The 20,000-nt window shown below is 43.8% G+C and overlaps 1 protein-coding gene across 10 annotated transcripts in view; it reads left to right on the forward strand.

The window, feature by feature from the left end:
- LOC135096521 (C-Jun-amino-terminal kinase-interacting protein 4-like) overlaps positions 1-20,000 on the forward strand; it is a 33,237-nt gene that overhangs the window by 8,458 nt on the left and 4,779 nt on the right. For 4 of the 10 annotated variants that reach the window (XR_010264768.1, XR_010264770.1, XR_010264772.1 and 1 more), the window contains 18 exons: positions 1,190-1,207; positions 2,628-2,685; positions 3,675-3,731; positions 4,636-4,783; positions 5,494-5,681; positions 5,969-6,139; positions 8,875-9,166; positions 9,406-9,555; positions 9,850-10,033; positions 10,535-10,807; positions 11,547-11,594; positions 13,048-13,170; positions 13,339-13,501; positions 14,250-14,466; positions 15,101-15,272; positions 16,583-16,696; positions 17,089-17,337; positions 19,029-19,193. Coding sequence is in view for 1 of the 10 variants with exons in the window: in XM_063998056.1 (XP_063854126.1) it covers positions 1,190-1,207; positions 2,628-2,685; positions 3,675-3,731; positions 4,636-4,783; positions 5,494-5,681; positions 5,969-6,139; positions 8,875-9,166; positions 9,406-9,555; positions 9,850-10,033; positions 10,535-10,807; positions 11,547-11,594; positions 13,048-13,170; positions 13,339-13,501; positions 14,250-14,466; positions 15,101-15,272; positions 16,583-16,696; positions 17,089-17,337; positions 19,029-19,193 (2,790 nt within the window). In the remaining 9 variants the exon portion in view is untranslated. The remainder of the gene's footprint in view (positions 1-1,189; positions 1,208-2,627; positions 2,686-3,674; positions 3,732-4,635; positions 4,784-5,493; positions 5,682-5,968; positions 6,140-8,874; positions 9,167-9,405; positions 9,556-9,849; positions 10,034-10,534; positions 10,808-11,546; positions 11,595-13,047; positions 13,171-13,338; positions 13,502-14,249; positions 14,467-15,100; positions 15,273-16,582; positions 16,697-17,088; positions 17,338-19,028; positions 19,194-20,000) is intronic. The other 6 variants (XR_010264769.1, XR_010264771.1, XR_010264773.1 and 3 more) reach the window with 6 other exon arrangements.

The following is a 20,000-nucleotide window of genomic DNA, read 5'->3' on the forward strand; positions in this document are numbered from 1 at the left end:
TGTTACTGTGACATCCACCCTATATCTACTACTACTACTACTACTACTACTACTACATGCACCCTATTCTTCACCACCACCACCACCACAACCCTTAATTAGGAAGCATGGCTGAAAACAGACAATATTTTAATTTCTTCCTATCACCACCACTACCACCACCACCACTACCCTGGCACTGGTTGTCTTGGCACCCTTGACAGACAGTGGCAGTGAGGAGGGAGCGCGGTCACCCCCTATGCTGGTAATGGCTTGTAATTGCTTGTTAGTGTGTAATTGGCTTGTTTAAATGACCTTTTGCTTGTTTGTTTGTTTGTACGTTTGGCTTGGAGCGATTTTTCCCTCTCTCTCCTTGTTTGTGTGGAGGGACGGAGGCAAGGAGGAATTCTGGTAGAGAGAGAGAGAGAGAGAGAGAGAGAGAGAGAAAGTTAGGTTAAGTAAGGTTAGGTTAGAGAGAGAGAGAGAGAGAGAGAGAGAGAGAGAGAGAGAGAGAGAGTTAATTTAAGTAAGGTTAGGTTAGGTTGAGAGAGAGAGAGAGAGAGAGAGAGAGAGAGAGAGAGAGAGAGAGAGAGAGAGAGAGAGAGAGAGAGAGAGAGAGAGAGAGAGAGAGAGAGTTAGAGTTAACTAAGGTTAGGTTAGGTTGAGAGAGAGAGAGACAGAGAGAGAGTTGGGTTAGGTTAAGTTAGGTTAGGTTGAGAGAGAGAGAGTGAGAGAGAGAGAGAGAGTTGAGTTAGGTTAGGTTAGGTTAGGTAGGTTAGGTTGAGAGAGAGAGAGAGAGAGAGAGAGAGAGAGAGAGAGAGTTGAGTTAGGTTAAATTAGGTTAGGTTTTCTACAAATAAACCAGCCTCCTTACCTCTCTCTCTCTCTCTCTCTCTCTCTCTCTCTCTCTCTCTCTCTCTCTCTCTCTCTCTCTCTCTCTCTCTCTCTCTCTCTCTCTCTCTCTCTCTCCCAGAATGCCTCGTCCTTCTTACACTTCGCCTGCACTAGTTTGCATGTGTGCGTGTGTATGTGTGTGCGCGCATGTGTGTAGTGAACCAAGACTAACCTTGTATTATTCTCCCCCCACCATGATACCCCCCCAAACACACCTGCTACAAACTGGTGTGTGCTGCTAACTGCTGACACCTGCTACTGCTGCTGCTGCTGCTACCACTACCATCACCACCACCACCACCACCACCACCTCAAGTTACAGATAATTTCTTTGGTAAGACGGAAAGATTATGTTGTCTCTCTCTCTCTCTCTCTCTCTCTCTCTCTCTCTCTCTCTCTCTCTCTCTCTCTCTCTCTCTCTCTCTCTCTCTCTCTCTCTCTCTCTCTCTCTCTCTCTCTCTCTCTCATTCAAGTTTAGCAGCAGTAGTAGTAGTAGTAGTAGCAGTAGTAGTAGCAGTAGTATAGGCTGGTGGAGAGAAGCACTTGACCTACACTTGGCAGTCCCTGTACAGAACGTGTCCACTTCTAACTGTCATTCCTGTCCTGTGCATCTATTCCAGTCTATTCCAGTCCATTCCAGTTCATTCCAGTCCCATTCCAGTCATCCAGTGCTAGAAATAAGTTTTGTATTAAATATTGTTCTATTTTTTCTTGCTCTCTTCACAAAAGATTGATTAATGAGTCTATTCCAGCTATTCCAGTCTCATTTCAGTTCATTCCAGTTCATTCCAGTCCATTCCAGCCTCATTTCAGTTCATTCCAGTCTCATTCCAGCCTCATTTCAGTTCATTCCAGTTCATTCCAGTCCATTCCAGCCTCATTTCAGTTCATTCCAGTCAATTCCAGTCTCATTTCAGTTCATTCCAGTCTTCCAGTTCATTCCAGTCCATTTCAGTTCATTCCAGTCAATTCCAGCCTCATTTCAGTTCATTCCAGTTCATTCCAGTTCATTCCAGTCCATTCCAGCCTCATTTCAGTTCATTCCTTGTTCATTCCAGTCTTCCAGCTTCATTCCAGTCCATTCCAGTTCATTTCAGTCTCATTTCCAGTTCATTCCAGTTCATTCCAGTCAATTCCAGCCTCAATTTCAGTTCATTCCAGTCCATTCCAGTTCATTCCAGTCAATTCCAGCTTCATTCCAGTCAATTCCAGTTCATTCCAGTCCATTCCAGCCTCATTCCAGTTCATTCCAGTCCATTCCAGTTCATTCCAGTCAATTCCAGCTTCATTCCAGTCAATTCCAGTTCATTCCAGTCCATTCCAGCCTCATTTCAGTTAATTCCAGTCCATTCCAGTCTTCCACAACTGGAATTAAGAAAAAAAACTAATTTATTTGTTTGTTTATTTATTTATTTATTTATTTTTATTCCAGTCCATTCCAGTCCATTCTAGTCAATTCCAGTTCATTCCAGTCCATTCCAGTTCATTCCAGTCTTCCAGCTTCATTCCAGTCCATTCCAGTCTCATTTCAGTTCATTCCAGCTTCATTCCAGTCAATTCCAGTTCATTCCAGTCCATTCCAGCCTCATTTCAGTTCATTCCAGCCTCATTTCAGTTCATTCCAGTCCATTCCAGTCATCCACAACTGGAATTAAGAAAAAAACTAATTTATTTGTTTGTTTATTTATTTATTTATTTTTATTTATTTATTTATTTATTTATTTATTTATTTATTTATTTATTATTTTTTGCAGGGATGGGGAAGGAAGTGGAAAACCTTATACTGGAGAATAATGAACTGCTGGCAACCAAGTAAGTCTCTCTCTCTCTCTCTCTCTCTCTCTCTCTCTCTCTCTCTCTCTCTCTCTCTCTCTCTCTCTCTCTCTCTCTCTCTCTCTCTCTCTCTCTAGCATGTTTTGTGCATTTAGTTAAGTGTAGAATAGGTTATATTAATTTCTTCTGTGTGTTTTCGGGTTTTTGAAGTTTTAATAATGAGAAAAAATTGTAAGACTCAGAATACTGGTTAACTCTTGCACTAGGGAGGTGGACAGAATAGTGGTGAAAGACTGAGAATACTGGTTAACTCTTGCACTAGGGAGGTGGACAGAATAGTGGTGAAAGACTGAGAATACTGGTTAACTCTTGCACTGAGGAGGTGGACAGAATAGTGGTGAAAGACTGAGAATACTGGTTAACTCTTGCACTAGGGAGGTGGACAGAATAGTGGTGAAAGACTGAGAATACTGGTTAACTCTTGCACTAGGGAGGTGGACAGAATAGTGGTGAAAGACTGAGAATACTGGTTAACTCTTGCACTAGGGAGGTGGACAGAATAGTGGTGAAAGACTGAGAATACTGGTTAACTCTTGCACTAGGGAGGTGGACAGAATAGTGGTGAAAGACTGAGAATACTGGTTAACTCTTGCACTAGGGAGGTGGACAGAATAGTGGTGAAAGACTGAGAATACTGGTTAACTCTTGCACTAGGGAGGTGCCTGTGGGTGCCTGTGGTGGCCTGGAGGTGCCTGTGGATGCCTGGAGGTGCCTGTGGGGGCCTGGAGGTGCCTGGAGGTGCCTCTGGGGGCTGTGGGTTCCTGAGGGAGGGCTTGGGGTGACTGGAGGTGCCTGTGGGTGCCTGGAGGTGCCTGTGGGTGCCTGTGGGGGCTTGGAGGTGCCTCTGGATGCCTGTGGGTGCCTGGGGGAGGGCTGGGGGGCTATGGGTGCCTGAGGGAGGGCAGGGGGTACTGTATGTGCCTGCGGTGCCTTGCTTTACTAATTCTGTGTTCTTGTTTGTGTTGCAGGAACGCTCTTAATATCGTAAAGGATGACCTCATTGCAAAAGTAGATGAATTGACAAGGTAATGTAGATGTCTGTCTGTCTGTCTGTATGTATGTATGTATGTATGTATGTATGTATGTGTGGTGTGTGTGTCTGTGTGTCTCTTAATGGGGTGTGTGTGTGTGTGTGTGTGTTAAGTAGGTTTGTAAGTGTTGTGTGTGTGTGTGTGTGTGTGTGTGTGTGTGTGTGTGTGTGTGTGTGTGTTTTGTTTGTTTGTTTGTCTGTTGCATTCCTAACAAAAGAACAAAAAGCATTATGGGAAATGACTGAACTGTGAAATAAACAAAAAAAAAAAAAAAAGCATTTTGTCTTGTAATTAATAGCATGAGAATAATAATAATAATAATAATAATAATAATAATAATAATAATAATAATAATAATAACAATAATAACCACTAACGTCTGTATTTAAAAGGAGACATCTGAGGTACAATAATCACTGATAAGCGTACGATGGCAGCAAAAATACAGTTTTAAAATATGAAGGAATAAAATGATAAAAAATGATAAATATTACTGTAGATAGATAGATAGATAAATAGATAGATATATTATTGGCTATTATTATTATTATTATTATTATTATTATTGTTATTATTGAAGCTAAGACTGTGAATGTGTGCGTGTGTGTGTTAGGTACCTCATCTGGGCCCCTTCATTGGACGTCATCATAACAATAATTAACATAGATAAATTATTACCATCATTGACTGGGCTAAGAGTGTGTGTGTGTGTGCGTGTGAGTGTGTGTGCGCGCGTGTGAGTGTGTGTGCGCGCGTGTGAGTGTGTGCGCACGTGTGAGTGTGTGCGCGCGTGTGAGTGTGTGTGTGTGTGCCCCCGTATGACCATCAACCTTGTACAGAGACACATGGATAGACAGCTAGCCATCGACACCTCTCTCTCTCTCTCTCTCCAACACAGCGAACAAGAGATTCTGCGGGAGGAGATCAAGTCGCTGAATGCCGTGAAGTCTCGCCTCCGTCTCCGCATCACAGAGCTTGAGGACGAGGTGAAGAAGGTGAAGGAGGAGGCGGAGAAGATCGCAAAGGCTGGGAAGTCTGATGATGAGGTAAAAATGACTTGAGACATTACCTCATCCCCTTAAAATTGTCTTTCTCTCCCATGTTTGCTTTAAAATGGCCACTTCTTACTTTATTTTAAGGTTCATTGGGCTAAATTTCTTTCTTATTAGGTTTTGTTCCTTTTCTACTCTGTTTAAAGTCTTGTCCACCTCCCCAGTGCAAGAGTTAACTAGTATTCTCAGTCTTTCAGTCTGTCCACCTCCCTAGTGCAAGAGTTAACCAGTATTCTCAGTCTTTCATTCTGTCCACCTCCCTAGTGCAAGAGTTAACCAGTATTCTCAGTCTTTCACCACTATTCCGTCCACCTCCCTAGTGCAAGAGTTAACCAGTATTCTCAGTCTTTCACCACTATTCCGTCCACCTCCCTAGTGCAAGAGTTAACCAGTATTCTCAGTCTTTCACCACTATTCTGTCCACCTCCCTAGTGCAAGAGTTAACCAGTATTCTCAGTCTTTCACCACTATTCTGGCCACCTCCCTAGTGCAAGAGTTAACCAGTATTCTCAGTCTTTCACCACTATTCTGTCCACCTCCCTAGTGCAAGAGTTAACCAGTATTCTCAGTCTTTCACCACTATTCTGTCCACCTCCCTAGTGCAAGAGTTAACCAGTACCCCAAATCTTTCACCCAAAACAAAACAAACTTAAAAAAAGATTACATTCTGTCACCCTCTCACTCTCCCTCTCTCTGACCCCAAGGAGGAAGTCCCAATGGCCCAGAGGAAGCGGTTCACCAGGGTGGAGATGGCGCGGGTGTTGATGGAGAGGAACCAATACAAGGAGAGGTTCATGGAGCTGCAGGAGGCGGTTCGTTGGACTGAAATGATCAGGGCAACCCGCACTGACCCGGCCACTGACAAGAAGAACAAACAGACCATTTGGAAGTTGTGAGTGGGAGGGGGGTGTGGCAAGGGGGGAGGAGGGGGAGTGGGTGATATAGCTGGCTTGTGTGAGAGATAGAGGGAGAGAGAGAGAGAGAGAGAGAGAGAGAGAGAGGTTGTGTGTGTGTGTGTGTGTGTGTATGTGTGTGGTTGTAGGAGAAAGAGAGAGAGAGAGAGATGAAATAACTAGACAAACTAAGAAAAAATAAAAAAATAAATAAATAAATTGAAAAACTAACACCTCTCTCTCTCTCTCTCTCTCTCTCTCTCTCTCTCTCTCTCTCCCCCCATAGCTTCAGCAACCTCTTCAGCACCTCCGAGAAGCCGCAGAGGAAGCCCCTGCCGTATGGGAACGTGAGATACAGCGCCCCCTCCAACCAGGTGACCCCCGCCCTTGACACAATGAGGAGGAAGAACCTTGCTGATCACCGGCGAAAGGGGCTGGAAATATTTGATGCTGGATTGTGAGTGCTCCTTAGGTCGGGTCGGGTCGGGTCGGGTCATGTTGGGTCAGGTTTGGTTTTGGTTTGGTTTGGTTAGTTCAGGTCGGGTCATGTTGGGTCAGGTTTGGTTTTGGTTTGGTTTGGTTAGTTCAGGTCGGGTCATGTTGGGTCAGGTTTGGTTTGGGTTTGGTTTGGTTAGTTCGGGTCGGGTCGGGTCATGTTGGGTCAGGTTTGGTTTGGGTTTGGTTAGTTCAGGTCAGGTCAGGTTGGATTAGGTTTGCTTTGGTTGGGTTAGGTTAGTTAGGTTAGTGAGGTCAGGTCAGGTTGGGTTTGCTTTGGTTATGTTAGGTCAGGTCAGGTCAGATTAGGTAATGATACAGTAGGTTAGTTTAGGTTAAGTTAGGTTTTATTAATAGTTATTTATGTAAGTCTGTATGTCTGTCACCATCTTTGTTTATCTATCTATCTATCTGTCTGTTTATCTATGTCTCTGTCTGTCTGTCTGTGTCTGTCTATCTACTATCACTGTCTGTCTGTCTGTCTGTCTGTCTGTCTCTAGTATCACTGTCTGTCTGTCTGTCTGTCTGTCTGTCGTCTGGTTTCTTATAGATATTTATTAATTTTTCACCTTGTCTGTCTGTCTGTCTGTCCGTCTGTCAGTGTTGTTATTTTGCATGAAAACGGTAATTAATTTATTTTTCTGTTATTTTATCAGTTATGTTCATCTGTACGTGTTTGTTTGTTTGTTTGTTTGTTTATGTTTGGATGTAATTCTAATTATTATATTTCTTTAGTCTTGTAGGTAAATTATTTAGTTATATTCAAATAATCTAAAATTCCTTTGTTTTTTTTTTTGTTTTTGTTTTTTTTTAGTTTTTTTTCCTCATTGTATCATCAAAAATAATTAATAACATTCCTTTAATTATTTTATACCTTAACTAACCAATTACACTCCTCTTTTGATTATTATTATTACTCTATCTCAAATCTGTAGTCTGTGATTTCAGTTTGTTTGTTTATTTGTTTGTTCGTTTCCCTTATGATCCCTTTATGTTCAGTCTGTCCAGCACCACTAGGAGAAATATGCACTTGTGAATGATAAAGGTACCTCACTGCCCCTCTCTGTTTCACGCGCTTATAGTTTTGGTGTCATTTCAGGCGCTTATACTTCTTGTACGGTTCAAATCTGTGTTTAGTCCTCTCTGTTTCATACGCTTATAGTTTTGGTGTCATTTCAGGTGCTTATACTTCTTGTGGGGGTTCAGTTCTGTGTTTAGTCCTCTCTGTTTCATACGCTTATAGTTTTGGTGTCATTTCAGGCGCTTATAGTTCTTGTGGGGGTTCAATTCTGTGTTTAGTCCTCTCTGTTTCATACGCTTATAGTTTTGGTGTCATTTCAGGTGCTTATACTTCTTGTGGGGGTTCAATTCTGTCTTTAGTCCTCTCTGTTTCATACGCTTATAGTTTTGGTGTCACTTCAGGCGCTTATACTTCTTGTGGGGGTTCAATTCTGTGTTTAGTCCTCTCTGTTTCATACGCTTATAGTTTTGGTGTCATTTCAGGCGCTTATACTTCTTGTGGGGGTTCAGTTCTGTGTTTAGTCCTCTCTGTTTCATACGCTTATAGTTTTGGTGTCATTTCAGGTGCTTATACTTCTTGTACGGTTCAAATCTGTGTTTAGTCCTCTCTGTTTCATACGCTTATAGTTTTGGTGTCATTTCAGGCGCTTATACTTCTTGTGGGGGTTCAATTCTGTGTTTGCTGCTCTCTGTTTCATACGCTTATAGTTTTGGTGTCATTTCAGGCGCTTATACTTCTTGTGGGGGTTCAGTTCTGTGTTTAGTCCTCTCTGTTTCATACGCTTATAGTTTTGGTGTCATTTCAGGCGCTTATACTTCTTGTGGGGGTTCAATTCTGTGTTTAGTCCTCTCTGTTTCATATGCTTATAGTTTTGGTGTCATTTCAGGCGCTTATACTTCTTGTGGGGGTTCAATTCTGTGTTCAGTTCTTCCAGTTTATTTTGATTCACGCGTTTATAGTTTTTTATTTTTTGCTATTTCACCTGATGCTCGTTTCTGGCGCTTATAGTTTTGTGGGGTTCAGTTCTGTCGCTTATTCTTTTTGTGGGTTATTATTTGTTTCAGGTGTTTATTATTCATTTATCAGTGTTATGTCAGTAGATGCTTGTTTCTGGCACTTATAGTTTTGTGGGGTTCAATTCTGTCGCTTATTCTTTGCATTCCAAGTGCTTATTGCATCCCCTCTCTGGTGTTTGTACGTTTGTTTGTTTGTTTATCATGTTTTTGTCTGTTCCTTCCTTCCTTCCTTTGCTTCTTGTTCCTCCTCCTCCTCCTCCTCCTCCTCCTCCTCCTCCTCCTCCTCCTCCTCCTCCTCCTCCTCCTCCTCCTTCTTTGTCCTGTTCCTACTCCTTCTCTTCCTTCTCCTCCAATATACCCTCCTCCTCCTCCTCCTCCTCCTCCTCCTCCTCCTCCTCCTCCTCCTCCTCCTCCTCCTCCTCCTCCTCCTCCCACACACACACACACACACACACACACACACACACACACACACACACACACACACACACACAGCGATGACATGGAGGACCTTGACAACAGACTCACAGATTCACACCCCTTCGAAACCAGCCTCTCCCCGCCCCCCTCTCCCTCCCCCACTGACCTCGAACCCCCGTCCTGCTCCGCCCACACCTCCTCCTCCCCCTCCTTCCTCACCCTGCTCCCACGCACTCACAGCTCCTCCGAGAAACTGCAACAGAGGCGGGCAACCGAGAGACGCGAACAGTACCGTCAAGTCAGGGCCCACGTCAAGAAGGACGACGGAAGATTGCAGGCTTACGGGTGGAGTCTACCGGCTAAGACTGGGCAGAGGGCTATAGAGGGCCCCCCCGCAGCCGCCCCATCAGCCGCTGCCGCTGCCGCATCAGCCGTTCCGCCGCAGAGGGCCGGAACGTCAGCCTCGTCACATATCCCTGTTCCGGTTCCTGTCTACTGTCGGCCCCTGATGGAGAAGGAGCCAGGGATGAAGGTGAGAGAGAGAGAGAGAGAGAGAGAGAGAGTGTGTGTGTGTGAGAGAGAGAGAGAGAGAGAGAGAGACAGCTTATATTCACATTTTCTCTCCTTCATCCCTTCCTCCCTCCTTTTCTCTCCTCACCGAACAATTCTCCATTTCTCCAACTCCCCACCCCCTTCCCTCCATCCACCACACATCCACACACCCATCCACACACCCCTGCATCCTCCACTCACCCCTCCGTCTTTCCACAGATCTGGTGTGCGGCTGGAGTTAACCTGACAGGCGGACGAACCAAAGATGGCGGTAGCATTGTGGGAGCCAGTGTTTTCTATTCAGGCGACACTGAAATTACAACTGTGAAGCCCAGCGATGATGTGGAGAGTCTGGACCAGGAGTTGAAGGTGGGAGAGAGAGTGGGAGAAGGTGTGGGAGGGGCTGGGAGGGGCTGTCGGTGAAAAAGACTCGTTGCGTTTATTTATTTTTATTTATTTTTTTTTCCGATGTTTGTGGCAAGGAAAATAAGTGTTTGTGTGTTTGTGTGTTTGTGTGTGAGAGAGAGAGAGAGAGAGTGTGTGTGTGATGCTTTCTCTCCCTCTTCCCTGTAAATTTGTAATCTGAGAGAGAGAGAGAGAGAGAGATAGAAAAACTAGACACCCACCCCTTCACCCATTTTTTACGCCTTCCTCTTCCAACAGGAGGGAGAAAGAGAGAGACGAGAGGGAGAATTACTGGAACAAACGCTCTCTTCCCTCGTCTGGATCTGCACCTCAACACACTCTATCAGCAAGGTGACGGTCATTGACGCAAACAACCCAGCTGACATTCTGGAGTCATTTCACGTGTGCTCCTCCCACCTCCTGTGCATCGCCAGCGTGCCAGGTAACTGCTGCAGGTGTGGCGGGGGTGGTACGGTGCTGCGGTGACGTTTGGCGGTGTTGCAAGGAAGGTTATGTGAATTTTTTGAGGTGTTTTAGCAGTGTTGGAGGGATTTGGGGTGTTGTAGCAGTGTTGTAAAGGACTAGGGGTGTTGCAGCAGTGTTGGAGTGGTCGGGAAGTGTTGTAGCAGTGTTGTAAAGGATCTGGAGGTGTTGTAGCAGTGTTGTAAGGTCTGGGAGTGTTGTAGAAGTGTTGTAATTGAACGCAAGGGATAAAATCATAGAAAACTTGTAATGAATCCCACAACACCAGAAAAACTACAAGGAAACACAACTAACACAGCCTTTTATATGTGTTCCGTGTGGCTGAAGAGAAAACGGGCACTGAACGTGTGACAGAAAACGCGAGGACTTTATGGCAAACCGACTTATTCTGAAGCACTTACATAAACATGGCTTTACTGTATAAATAACCTCTCTCTCTCTCTCTCTCTCTCTTACACAGGAGCTAAAGAGAGTGACTATAGTGTAGATGAGGACATGAATAGATTAGTGGAGGAGGTGGCAAACAATAACACTGAGGACGCCACCACCACCACCACCGATACCACCACCACCACCGCCGCTGCCAAGGAGGAGGGGGACAGTGCAAGTGGAGGAAAGGCAGAGGAAAATCCTTCTATGGGGACTCTATCCTTTATCAGCTGTGCCGCAGGAGGGAGTAATATTCTCACCCAGTCGCCGACCGCGCCCGAGACCCCTGATAAGGAAATTGAAGGTGCGTTTGTTTGTTTGTTTGTTTGTTTGTGTGTGTGTCCTGGGTTCCGATAGATACGGGGAAAATTCTTGGTGTTTGTGTGTCTGTTTGTTTGTTATTGTGAGCCTCTCAGAGTTCCATATAAGGAATTAATGCATCTGTCTGTCTGTCTGTCTGTCTGTCTGTCTGTCTGTAATCATCATCATCATCATCATCATCTTCATTATTATTGTTTTCATTGCTTAATTACTAACTGAGTGTGTGTCTGTCTGTCTGTCTGTCAGTCTATAATCATCATCATCATCAGTTGCTTTCTATACTAATTCAAAAAATGTGTGTTTGTGTGTGTGTATGTGTGTTAAGGGAACTGTCTGTGCGTGTGTGTGTGTGTGTGTGTGTGTGTGTGTGTGTGTGTGTGTGTGTGTGTGTGTGTGTTTGATTCATAAGTAGTTGTAGTGAAGATTTAAGTAATAATTATTGATATATTTTGATTGAAATGCTATATTGTACTTCTCTCTCTCTCTCTCTCTCTCTCTCTCTCTCTCTCTCTCTCTCTCTCTCTCTCTCTCTCTCTCTCTCTCTCTCTCTCTCTCTCTCTCTCTCTCTCTCTCTCGCTTATCTGGGCTACAATGCATCTGTCTGTCTGTGTGTATGTCTCAGTGTGGGTGTGTGTGTGTGTGCATGTGTGGGTTTGTGTGTGGGTGTGTGTGCGTGCGTTTGTTCTGCCGTTGTCATGTCTGTGTGGTGATTGTCTTTGCAGAAATTAAGCCTGTTCTGCGCAAGGAAACCATCCCATGTACAGACCCAGGTGAGAGAGAGAGAGAGAGAGAGAGAGAGAGAGAGAGAGAGAGAGAGAGAGAGAGAGAGTTTAATCTTTTCTCGTTTTTTTTTTTTTTTTTTTTTTTTTTCTTCCAACCCTTTTTCAGAGTGACAGAGAGAGAGAGAGAGAGAGAGAGAGAGAGAGAGAGAGAGAGAGAGAGAGAGCATGGCTGGTTGTGTCTGATTAAATTTATGAATATATTTATGTATTTGTTTATTTATTGATTATTAATTTATATGCGTTTTTCAGAGAGAGAGAGTGTGTGTGTGTGTGTGTGCGTGTGTTTATTTGCATGTTTAATCTTTTACTAATATCTCTGTTTGCTTGTGTTATGATTCTTTTGTTTCTTTCTTTCATTCTTTCCTTCTTCTAAATATTATTCGGGTTTTCAAGGGTATTTTTCACAGTTCTAACAGTTTAAAAGGCTGCAGTGGACATTATTGGGGTTTTCAAGGGTGTTTTTCATGGTTCTAATAGTTTAACAGGCTGCAGTGGAAGTTGTTGGGGTTTTCAAGGGTGTTTTTCATGGTTCTAATAGTTTAAAAGGCTGCAGTGGAAGTTGTTGGGGTTTTCAAGGGTGTTTTTCATGTTTCTAATAGTTTAACAGGCTGCAGTGGAAGTTGTTGGGGTTTTCAAGGGTGTTTTTCATGTTTCTAATAGTTTAACAGGCTGCAGTGGATGTTGTTGGGGTTTTCAAGGGTGTTTTTCATGGTTCTAATAGTTTAACAGGCTGCAGTGGAAGTTGTTGGGATTTTCAAGGGTGTTTTTCATGGTTCTAATAGTTTAACAGGCTGCAGTGGACATTGTTGGGGTTTTCAAGGGTGTTTTTCATGGTTCTAATAGTTTAACAGGCTGCAGTAGAAATTGTTGGGGTTTTCAAGGGTGTTTTTCAAGGTTCTAATAGTTTAACAGGCTGCAGTGGACGTTGTTGGGGTTTTCAAGGGTGTTTTTCATGGTTCTAATAGTTTAACAGGCTGCAGTGGAAGTTGTTGGGGTTTTCAAGGGTGTTTTTCATGGTTCTAATAGTTTAACAAGCTGCAGTGGACGTTGTTGGGGTTTTCAAGGGTGTTTTTCATGGTTCTAATAGTTTAACAGGCTGCAGTGGAAGTTGTTGGGGTTTTCAAGGGTGTTTTTCATGGTTCTAATAGTTTAACAAGCTGCAGTGGAAGTTGTTGGGGTTTTCAAGGGTGTTTTTCATGGTTCTAATAGTTTAACAGGCTGCAGTGGAAGTTGTTGGGGTTTTCAAGGTTCTGATAGTTTAACAGCCTGCAGTGGAAGTTGTTGGGGTATTCAAGGGTGTTTTTCAAGATTCCACTGATAAAAATTCACAATATTGAAAAGCATAGATTAAACAAACATCGAACTACAAAATACAGCAAATCAGAAAGATACACAAGAAATGATGTCGTTGTTGTTGTTGTTGTCGTTGTGCGCCTCACAGAGCAGGACGCAGACCATGCCAGCGTCGTGGGGGAGGAGGAGGGGTCAGTGCCACCCCGACGCCTCCTACGAGAGCCCCAGGGGGTGGTAAAAGATGGCGTGGAAGAAGCACAACCCACTGACGGTGAGTGTGTATGTGCGTGTGTGTGTGTGTGGCAAGTTTTTAATACCCTTTAGTTAATTTTTTTGTTATTTTTTTTCGTTACATTCACAAAAACTTATAAATTCCAAATATTATGCAAATTTTGTTCCTACGAGGCGATCCACCTCACTCCACCTTCCCTCCACGCAGACTCGGACAACGTGGTGACGGAGGAGGTGGAGAAGATGTCGTCCGTGCTGTCTACGATGTGGTTGGGCTCCCAGAGTGGATCAATTTATGTCCACTCAGCCGTCAGACACTGGAAGAGATGTCTCCACTCAATTAAGCTGAGAGATTCTGTGCTGTCCATCGTGTGAGTGTGTGTGTGTGTGTGTGTGTGTGTGTGTGTGTGTGTGTGTGTGTGTGTGTGTGGGTTTTGGGGGGTTTGGGTGGGGTTAAGTTAGGTTAGATTTGTGTTTTGTGAAGATTTTTTCTGGTTTTAGGTTAGCTTGGGTGGTAGTAGTAGTAGTAGTAGTGGTGGTAGTAGTAATGGTGGTGGTGGTGATTCAGGTTCTTTCCTCTATACTTTCCCAGGTTCTGTCGCTTATAGATTCCCCTTTCTCTTCCTCTAGTTCTCTAAATATCTCGTTTTTTTCTCTTTATACTCTTTCAGATTCTTTCATCTATACTTTGCTAGGTGCTCTATACTTCCCAAGGTTCTGTCGCTTATAGTTCTCCCTCCAGTTCTGTAAATAGCTCTTGATTTTTCTGTTTATACTCTGCCAGATTATTTCATTTATACTTTGCTAGGTGCTGTATACTTCCCAAGATTCTGTCGCTTATAGTTCCTAGATGCTGTATACTTCCCCAGGTTCTGTCGCTTATATTTCCTAGATGCTGTATACTTCCCCAGGTTCTGTCGCTTATATTCCCTAGGTGCTGTATATTTTCCCAGATTCTGTCGCTTATATTCCCTAGATGCTGTATTCTTCCCCAGGTTCTGTCGCTTATATTTGCTAGATGCTGCATACTTGCCCAGATTCTGTCATTTATATTCCCTAGGTGCTGTATATTTTCCCAGATTCTGTCGCTTATAGTTCCCCCTCCTCCTCCCCCCACAGGCACATCAAGGGGCGGGTGTTGGCGGCCCTGGCTGACGGCACGGTTGCAATCTTTCACCGCAGAGGAGACGGACAGTGGGACCTCAACAATTATCACCTTCTGGATCTCGGTCGGCCGCACCACTCCATCCGGTGCATGCAGGCGGTGCACGGCCGAGTCTGGTGTGGCTACCGGAACAAGATTCACGTCGTGGATCCACGCCACATGACTATTGAGGTGTGGGGGGTGGGAATGGGGTGGTGGGGGTGTCTAGCTTAACTTAAAGGCCGAGAATATTGTAAAAACGGGTTAGAAATATTTTTATCATGGCGTTAATATTTGGAGAACGTCGAGAAATTATTTGAAAATGCCGCAAAATGCCTTAGGGACATCAAGAAACACCCTAGAATTGTCAAAACACCCTACAAGCACTAAAATCACCCCAGAACACACCAGACACATCCAAAAACACCCTAGACAAACCAAAAACACCCTAGAATTCCTTTAAAACACCCTAGATTGCCCCATAACACCCTAGAATTCCCTTCAAACACCCTAGATTGCCCCAAAACACCCTAGAATTCCCTTAAAACACCCTAGATTGCCCCGTAACACCCTAGAATTCCCTTAAAACACCCTAGATTACCCAAAACACCCTAGAATTCCCTTAAAACACCCTAGATTACTCCAAAACACCCTAGAATCACCCTAAAACACCCTAGAATCCCACGAAAACATGCTAGATTGCCCCAGAACACCCTAGATTACCCCAAAACACCCTAGAATTCCCTTAAATCACCCTAGAATACCCTAAAACACCCTACATTGCCCCAAAAAACCCTGAAACCTAACCTAACGTAATTTTCCGCAGAAATCATTTGACGCCCACCCACGCAAGGAGTCACAGGTGCGGCAGATGGCTTGGCTGGGTGACGGGGTGTGGGTGAGCATTCGCCTGGACTCCACCCTCCGCCTGTACCACGCACACACCCACCAGCACCTTCAGGATGTGGATATTGAGCCCTACGTGTCGAAAATGCTGGGTGAGTCACGTTTGTTGATTTGTTTTTGTTATTGTTGTCTAGTTTGTTTTGTTTGTTTGTTTGTTTGTTTTTTTCTGGTTCCTTGTGTTGTAAATGTTGGACGAGGCAGCACTTGTTATTATTATTATTATTAGTAGTAGTAGTAGTAGTAGTAGTAGTAGTAGTATTATGGTTACAGATTCTCGGCTTGTTTGTTTACGTAATTGTTTAGTGGAGACGTAAAAGGAGTAATTTTTGTAATATATAGCCATTACTGTGTTTGCTGGTAACTGTGGAAGCTTAGGTTAAAGAAAAAGGGTGTTAGGTTACTGTGGAATAGTGGAGGAGGATGAGGAGGAGGAGTGGAAGAGAAGGAATGAGGAACTGAACTCAAAAGAAGAGGAGCAGGAGGAGTGGAAGAACCTAACTTAACCTAACCTAACCTAACCTAACCTAACCTAACCTAACCTAACCTAACCTAACCTAACCTAACCTAACCTAACCTAACCTAACCTAACCTAACCTAACCTAACTTAACCTAACCTAACCTAACCTAACCTAACCTAACCTAACCTAACCCAACCTAACCTAACCTAACCTAACCTAACCTAACCTAACCTAACTTAACTTAATCTAACCTAACCTAACCCAACCTAACCTAACCTAACCTAACCTAACCTAACCTAACCCATCCTAACCTAACCTAACCCAACCTAACCTAACCTAACTTAACCTAACCTAACCCAACCTAACCTAACCCAACCTAACCTAACCTAACCCAACCTAACCTAACCTAACCTAACTTAACCTAACCTAACCTAACCTAACTTAACTTAATCTAACCTAACCTAACCTAAGCTAACCTAACTTAACCTAACCTAACCTAACCCAACCTAACCTAACCTAACCTAACCCAACCTAACCTAACCTAACCTAACCTAACCTAACCTAACATAACCCAACCCAACCTAACCTAACCTAACCTAACCCAACCCAACCCAACCTAACCTAACCTAACCTAACCTAACCTAACCTAACCTAACCCATCCTAACCTAACCTAACCTAACCTAACCTTACTTAACCTAACCTAACCTAACCTAACTTAACCTAACCTAACCTAACATAACCCAACCTAACCTAACCTAACCCAACCTAACATAACCTAACCTAACCTAACCTAACCCATCCTAACCTAACCTAACCCAACCTAACCTAACCCAACCTAACCTAACCTAACCTAACCTAACCTAACCTAACCTAACCTAACATAACATAACCCAACCTAACCAACCTAACCTAACCTAACCTAACCTAACCTCTCATATTCCAGGCACAGGCAAGCTTGGGTTCTCCTTCGTACGGATAACAGCACTGCTCATCTCCTCTCATCGCCTTTGGATAGGAACTGGCAATGGGGTCATCATTTCTGTGCCCTTGTCTGAGAGTGAGTACCCGAGAAACATCTTTAAAACTGAAAAAAACACACTAAAACACTACAAAATACCCTTAAGATGCCACAAAACACGCTTTAAATCGTACACAACACCCTGAAACACCCTTTAAATACCCCTAAACACCTTTAAAACACCACAAAACACCTTTAAAATACCCAAAAACACCTTTAAAACACGCCAAAACATCCTTAAAGCACTTCAAAACACTATTAAAACAATCTAAAATACCGCAAAACACTCTAAAACACTCAAAAAACACCCTTATCAGACCACAAGACATCCCAGAAACATCCAAAAACACCCAAAAACATCCAAAAACACTCTAGATAACCCATCCATTCCACCGCGCGCTAACCAAACTCATGCTTGTCCTTCTCACCAGGCGCGAACCCCAGGCCAGGGCAGAGTGACAGCACCACTACCACCGCCGCCAGCACCACCAGCACCACCGCCGCCACCCCCACACCCCCCAGCAGCAGCAGCAGCAAGCCAGGAGGTGTGATAAGGGTTTACACAGACAGCCGAGATCAGGTGACGCCAGGGTCATTTGCACCTTATTGTTCTATGGCTCAAGCACAGCTGTCTTTCCATGGACACAGAGATGCGGTGAAGTTCTTTGTGGCTGTCCCAGGTGAGATCCAGTGTGTGTGAGGCTGTGGGAGGGTGTGAGAGGGCTGTGGGAGGCTGTGGGAGAGGGTGCAGAAGGGTGTCTCAATGGCTGGTACAATATTTTCATTTGTAGCAGGGTATGTTGTGTTTCGAGGGACAGGGGTAAATTGGGGTGTGCTGTGGGGCGTTGCTGTGTGCTGTGGCCTTGCTGTGGGCTGTGGCCTTGCTGTGGAGCTGTGCTGTGGCCTTAGCACTGCAGATACTGGGTTTGGAATGGTTCGGTGTGAAAGGCCAGGATGACAAGTGTGCTGTGGGGCCTTGCTGTGTGCTGTGCGGCCTTGCTGTGGATGGGGCCTTGCTGTGGGTGTGTGTGTGGCTGGCTGTGGTGACGCCTAAGCCCCTGAGACACGAGTAATAACAGTAATAATAATAATAATAATGATAATTGCCAGCCACAAGGGGTTAGGTCAAGGTTACAAAATGGTTTCGAAACGTCAAAAAACGGAAGGTGTGGTTTGGTGATGTTTGCTTCAGTACACCACCTCCCCCTCCTCCCTCTCCCCTCTCCCCCTTCCCCCTTCCCCGTCCTCCTCTTCCTCCTGTGTGTGAGTGTGTGTGTGTGTGTGTGTGGGGTGTTTTTGCATGGCTTGTGCCTCTATTGAAGCCCCCCTTCCCACACTCTTAAAGAAAATGGGGAAAAGATTTAACTGTGCTGTTTGTTGTTGTTGTTTTGTTGTTGTTTTTGTTGTGTTTGTGTGTGTGTATGTGTGTGTTTGTTTATTTGTTTGTTTGTTTGTGTTTGGGAATAAATATTTTTTTATTATTATTATTAAATTTTTTTTTGGCATTTATTTCAATTTTTTACTAAGCCACAATGAAATGCAAAAGCTGTTATTACTATTATTATTATTATTATTATTACTACTATTACTATTACTTAAGGTACTACACAAAAAAACATTTAAAAAAAACAAAAAAAACCTGCTTCTCTAATATAATTCTCTAAGTAATTCTGTGTAATGTAACTTTCACCTTAATTATTTTTATTACATACTAAACACACTTGTGGGTCAAAATTACTTTAAAAATATATATAATCTATTTAACACTTATCTTTCCTCTTAATCATGTAAATATTTTCTTAAGTTTCCCCAAAATTATAAAAAAATTACTTATATTTCATTTTTCCTCCTACTAATAACATTTTTTTGTATATAAGTGTAATTATTTCATCTATTACAACTGTCGTGTCGCTTATGATCCCTAGAACAGCACTGGCTTAGTCACTCCTGGCAGCATCTCTCTCTCTCTCTCTCTCTCTCTCTCTCTCTCTCTCTCTCTCTCTCTCTCTCTCTCTCTCTCTCTCTCTCTCTCTCTCTCTCTCTCTCTCTCTCTCTCTCTCTCTCTTAGTCCAATTCTTGTTTTCTTCCTTAATTCTCCTCCTCCTCCTCCTCCTCCTCCTCCTCCTCCTCCTCCTCCTCCTCCTCCTCCTCCTCCTCCTCCTCCTCCTCCTCCTCCTCCTCCTCCTCCTCCTCCTCTCCTCCTCCTCAGAAGACAAGGAGGTACACCAGCCCAGCTTTACAGAACCCCATACACTGCCCTTCACCCTAGCATACCCCCATACCTCTCCCCTCTCCGCCCCTCACAGCGTCCCCCCCAGAGTCACCCCACCCCACACCCTACCACCCTGCTAATTTTCCGACACACACACAGGCTTAGGTGGGTATCACACCCTTACAGCTGCCCACACGGCCCTGGCCATGCGCGCGGTGTCCGAGAAGGAAGCACAGGAGGAGGGGGACGCGCCAGCCGAGCAGCCAAGCCCTAAGAGCATGCTGGTTATATCTGGAGGAGAAGGTTACATTGACTTCAGAATTGGTGAGTGTCTGGGGGTGTCTGGGGGGGTGTGGGGGGGTGTGGGGGTGTTTTAAAGGGAGTTTTAAAGATTTTTTGGGTTTTCTGTGTTTGGGAACTGATAATGTGTCTCTTTCTCTGTCTCTCTCTCTCTCTCTTTTTCAGCAGTTTTTTTTTATTTTTTCATATATATAATTACTTTTCATTATTTGTGTGTGTTTGTGTGTGTGTGTGTGTGTTTGTACATATATATATATACAGTTTAAGTCAAAGTAATTAAGTATATATGTAATTAACTTTGTTGTAGTCGAAAACAGAATTACAAAATCCACCTGGCTGTTTCTACCTGTTATTTCAGTCTATATACAGATGTAGTAGTAGTAGTAGTAGTAGTAGTAGTAGTAGTAGTAGTAGTGGTAGTAGTAGTAGTAGTAATGGTAGTGGTAGTAGTAGTAGTAGTAATGGTAGTGGTAGTAGTAGTAGTGGTAGTAGTTGTACAGGAATCCATCTCTCTCTCTCTCTCTCTCTCTCTCTCTCTCTCTCTCTCTCTCTCTCTCTCTCTCTCTCTCTCTCTCTCTCTCTCTCTCTCTCTCTCTCTCTCTCTCTCTCATCCATTCACATCAATTGTAAAAAAAAAACTAATCTACTAAATTAATTAACTATTTTTGTGCTGAGTCTGTTTATATTTAACAATAACCATGTGTGTGTGTGTGTGTGTGCGTGTGTTTGTGCGCTGTGGCTGTGGTAGAGGTAGCGGTGGTGGTGGTGGTGTGTTTTAAAAAAGCCTGTGATTTTGTTGCTTTGTTCCGGCATCAACAATTATTCCCAAAC

The sequence above is a fragment of the Scylla paramamosain genome, unplaced genomic scaffold (assembly GCF_035594125.1).
Source record: "Scylla paramamosain isolate STU-SP2022 unplaced genomic scaffold, ASM3559412v1 Contig4, whole genome shotgun sequence".
NCBI lineage: Eukaryota > Metazoa > Arthropoda > Malacostraca > Decapoda > Portunidae > Scylla > Scylla paramamosain.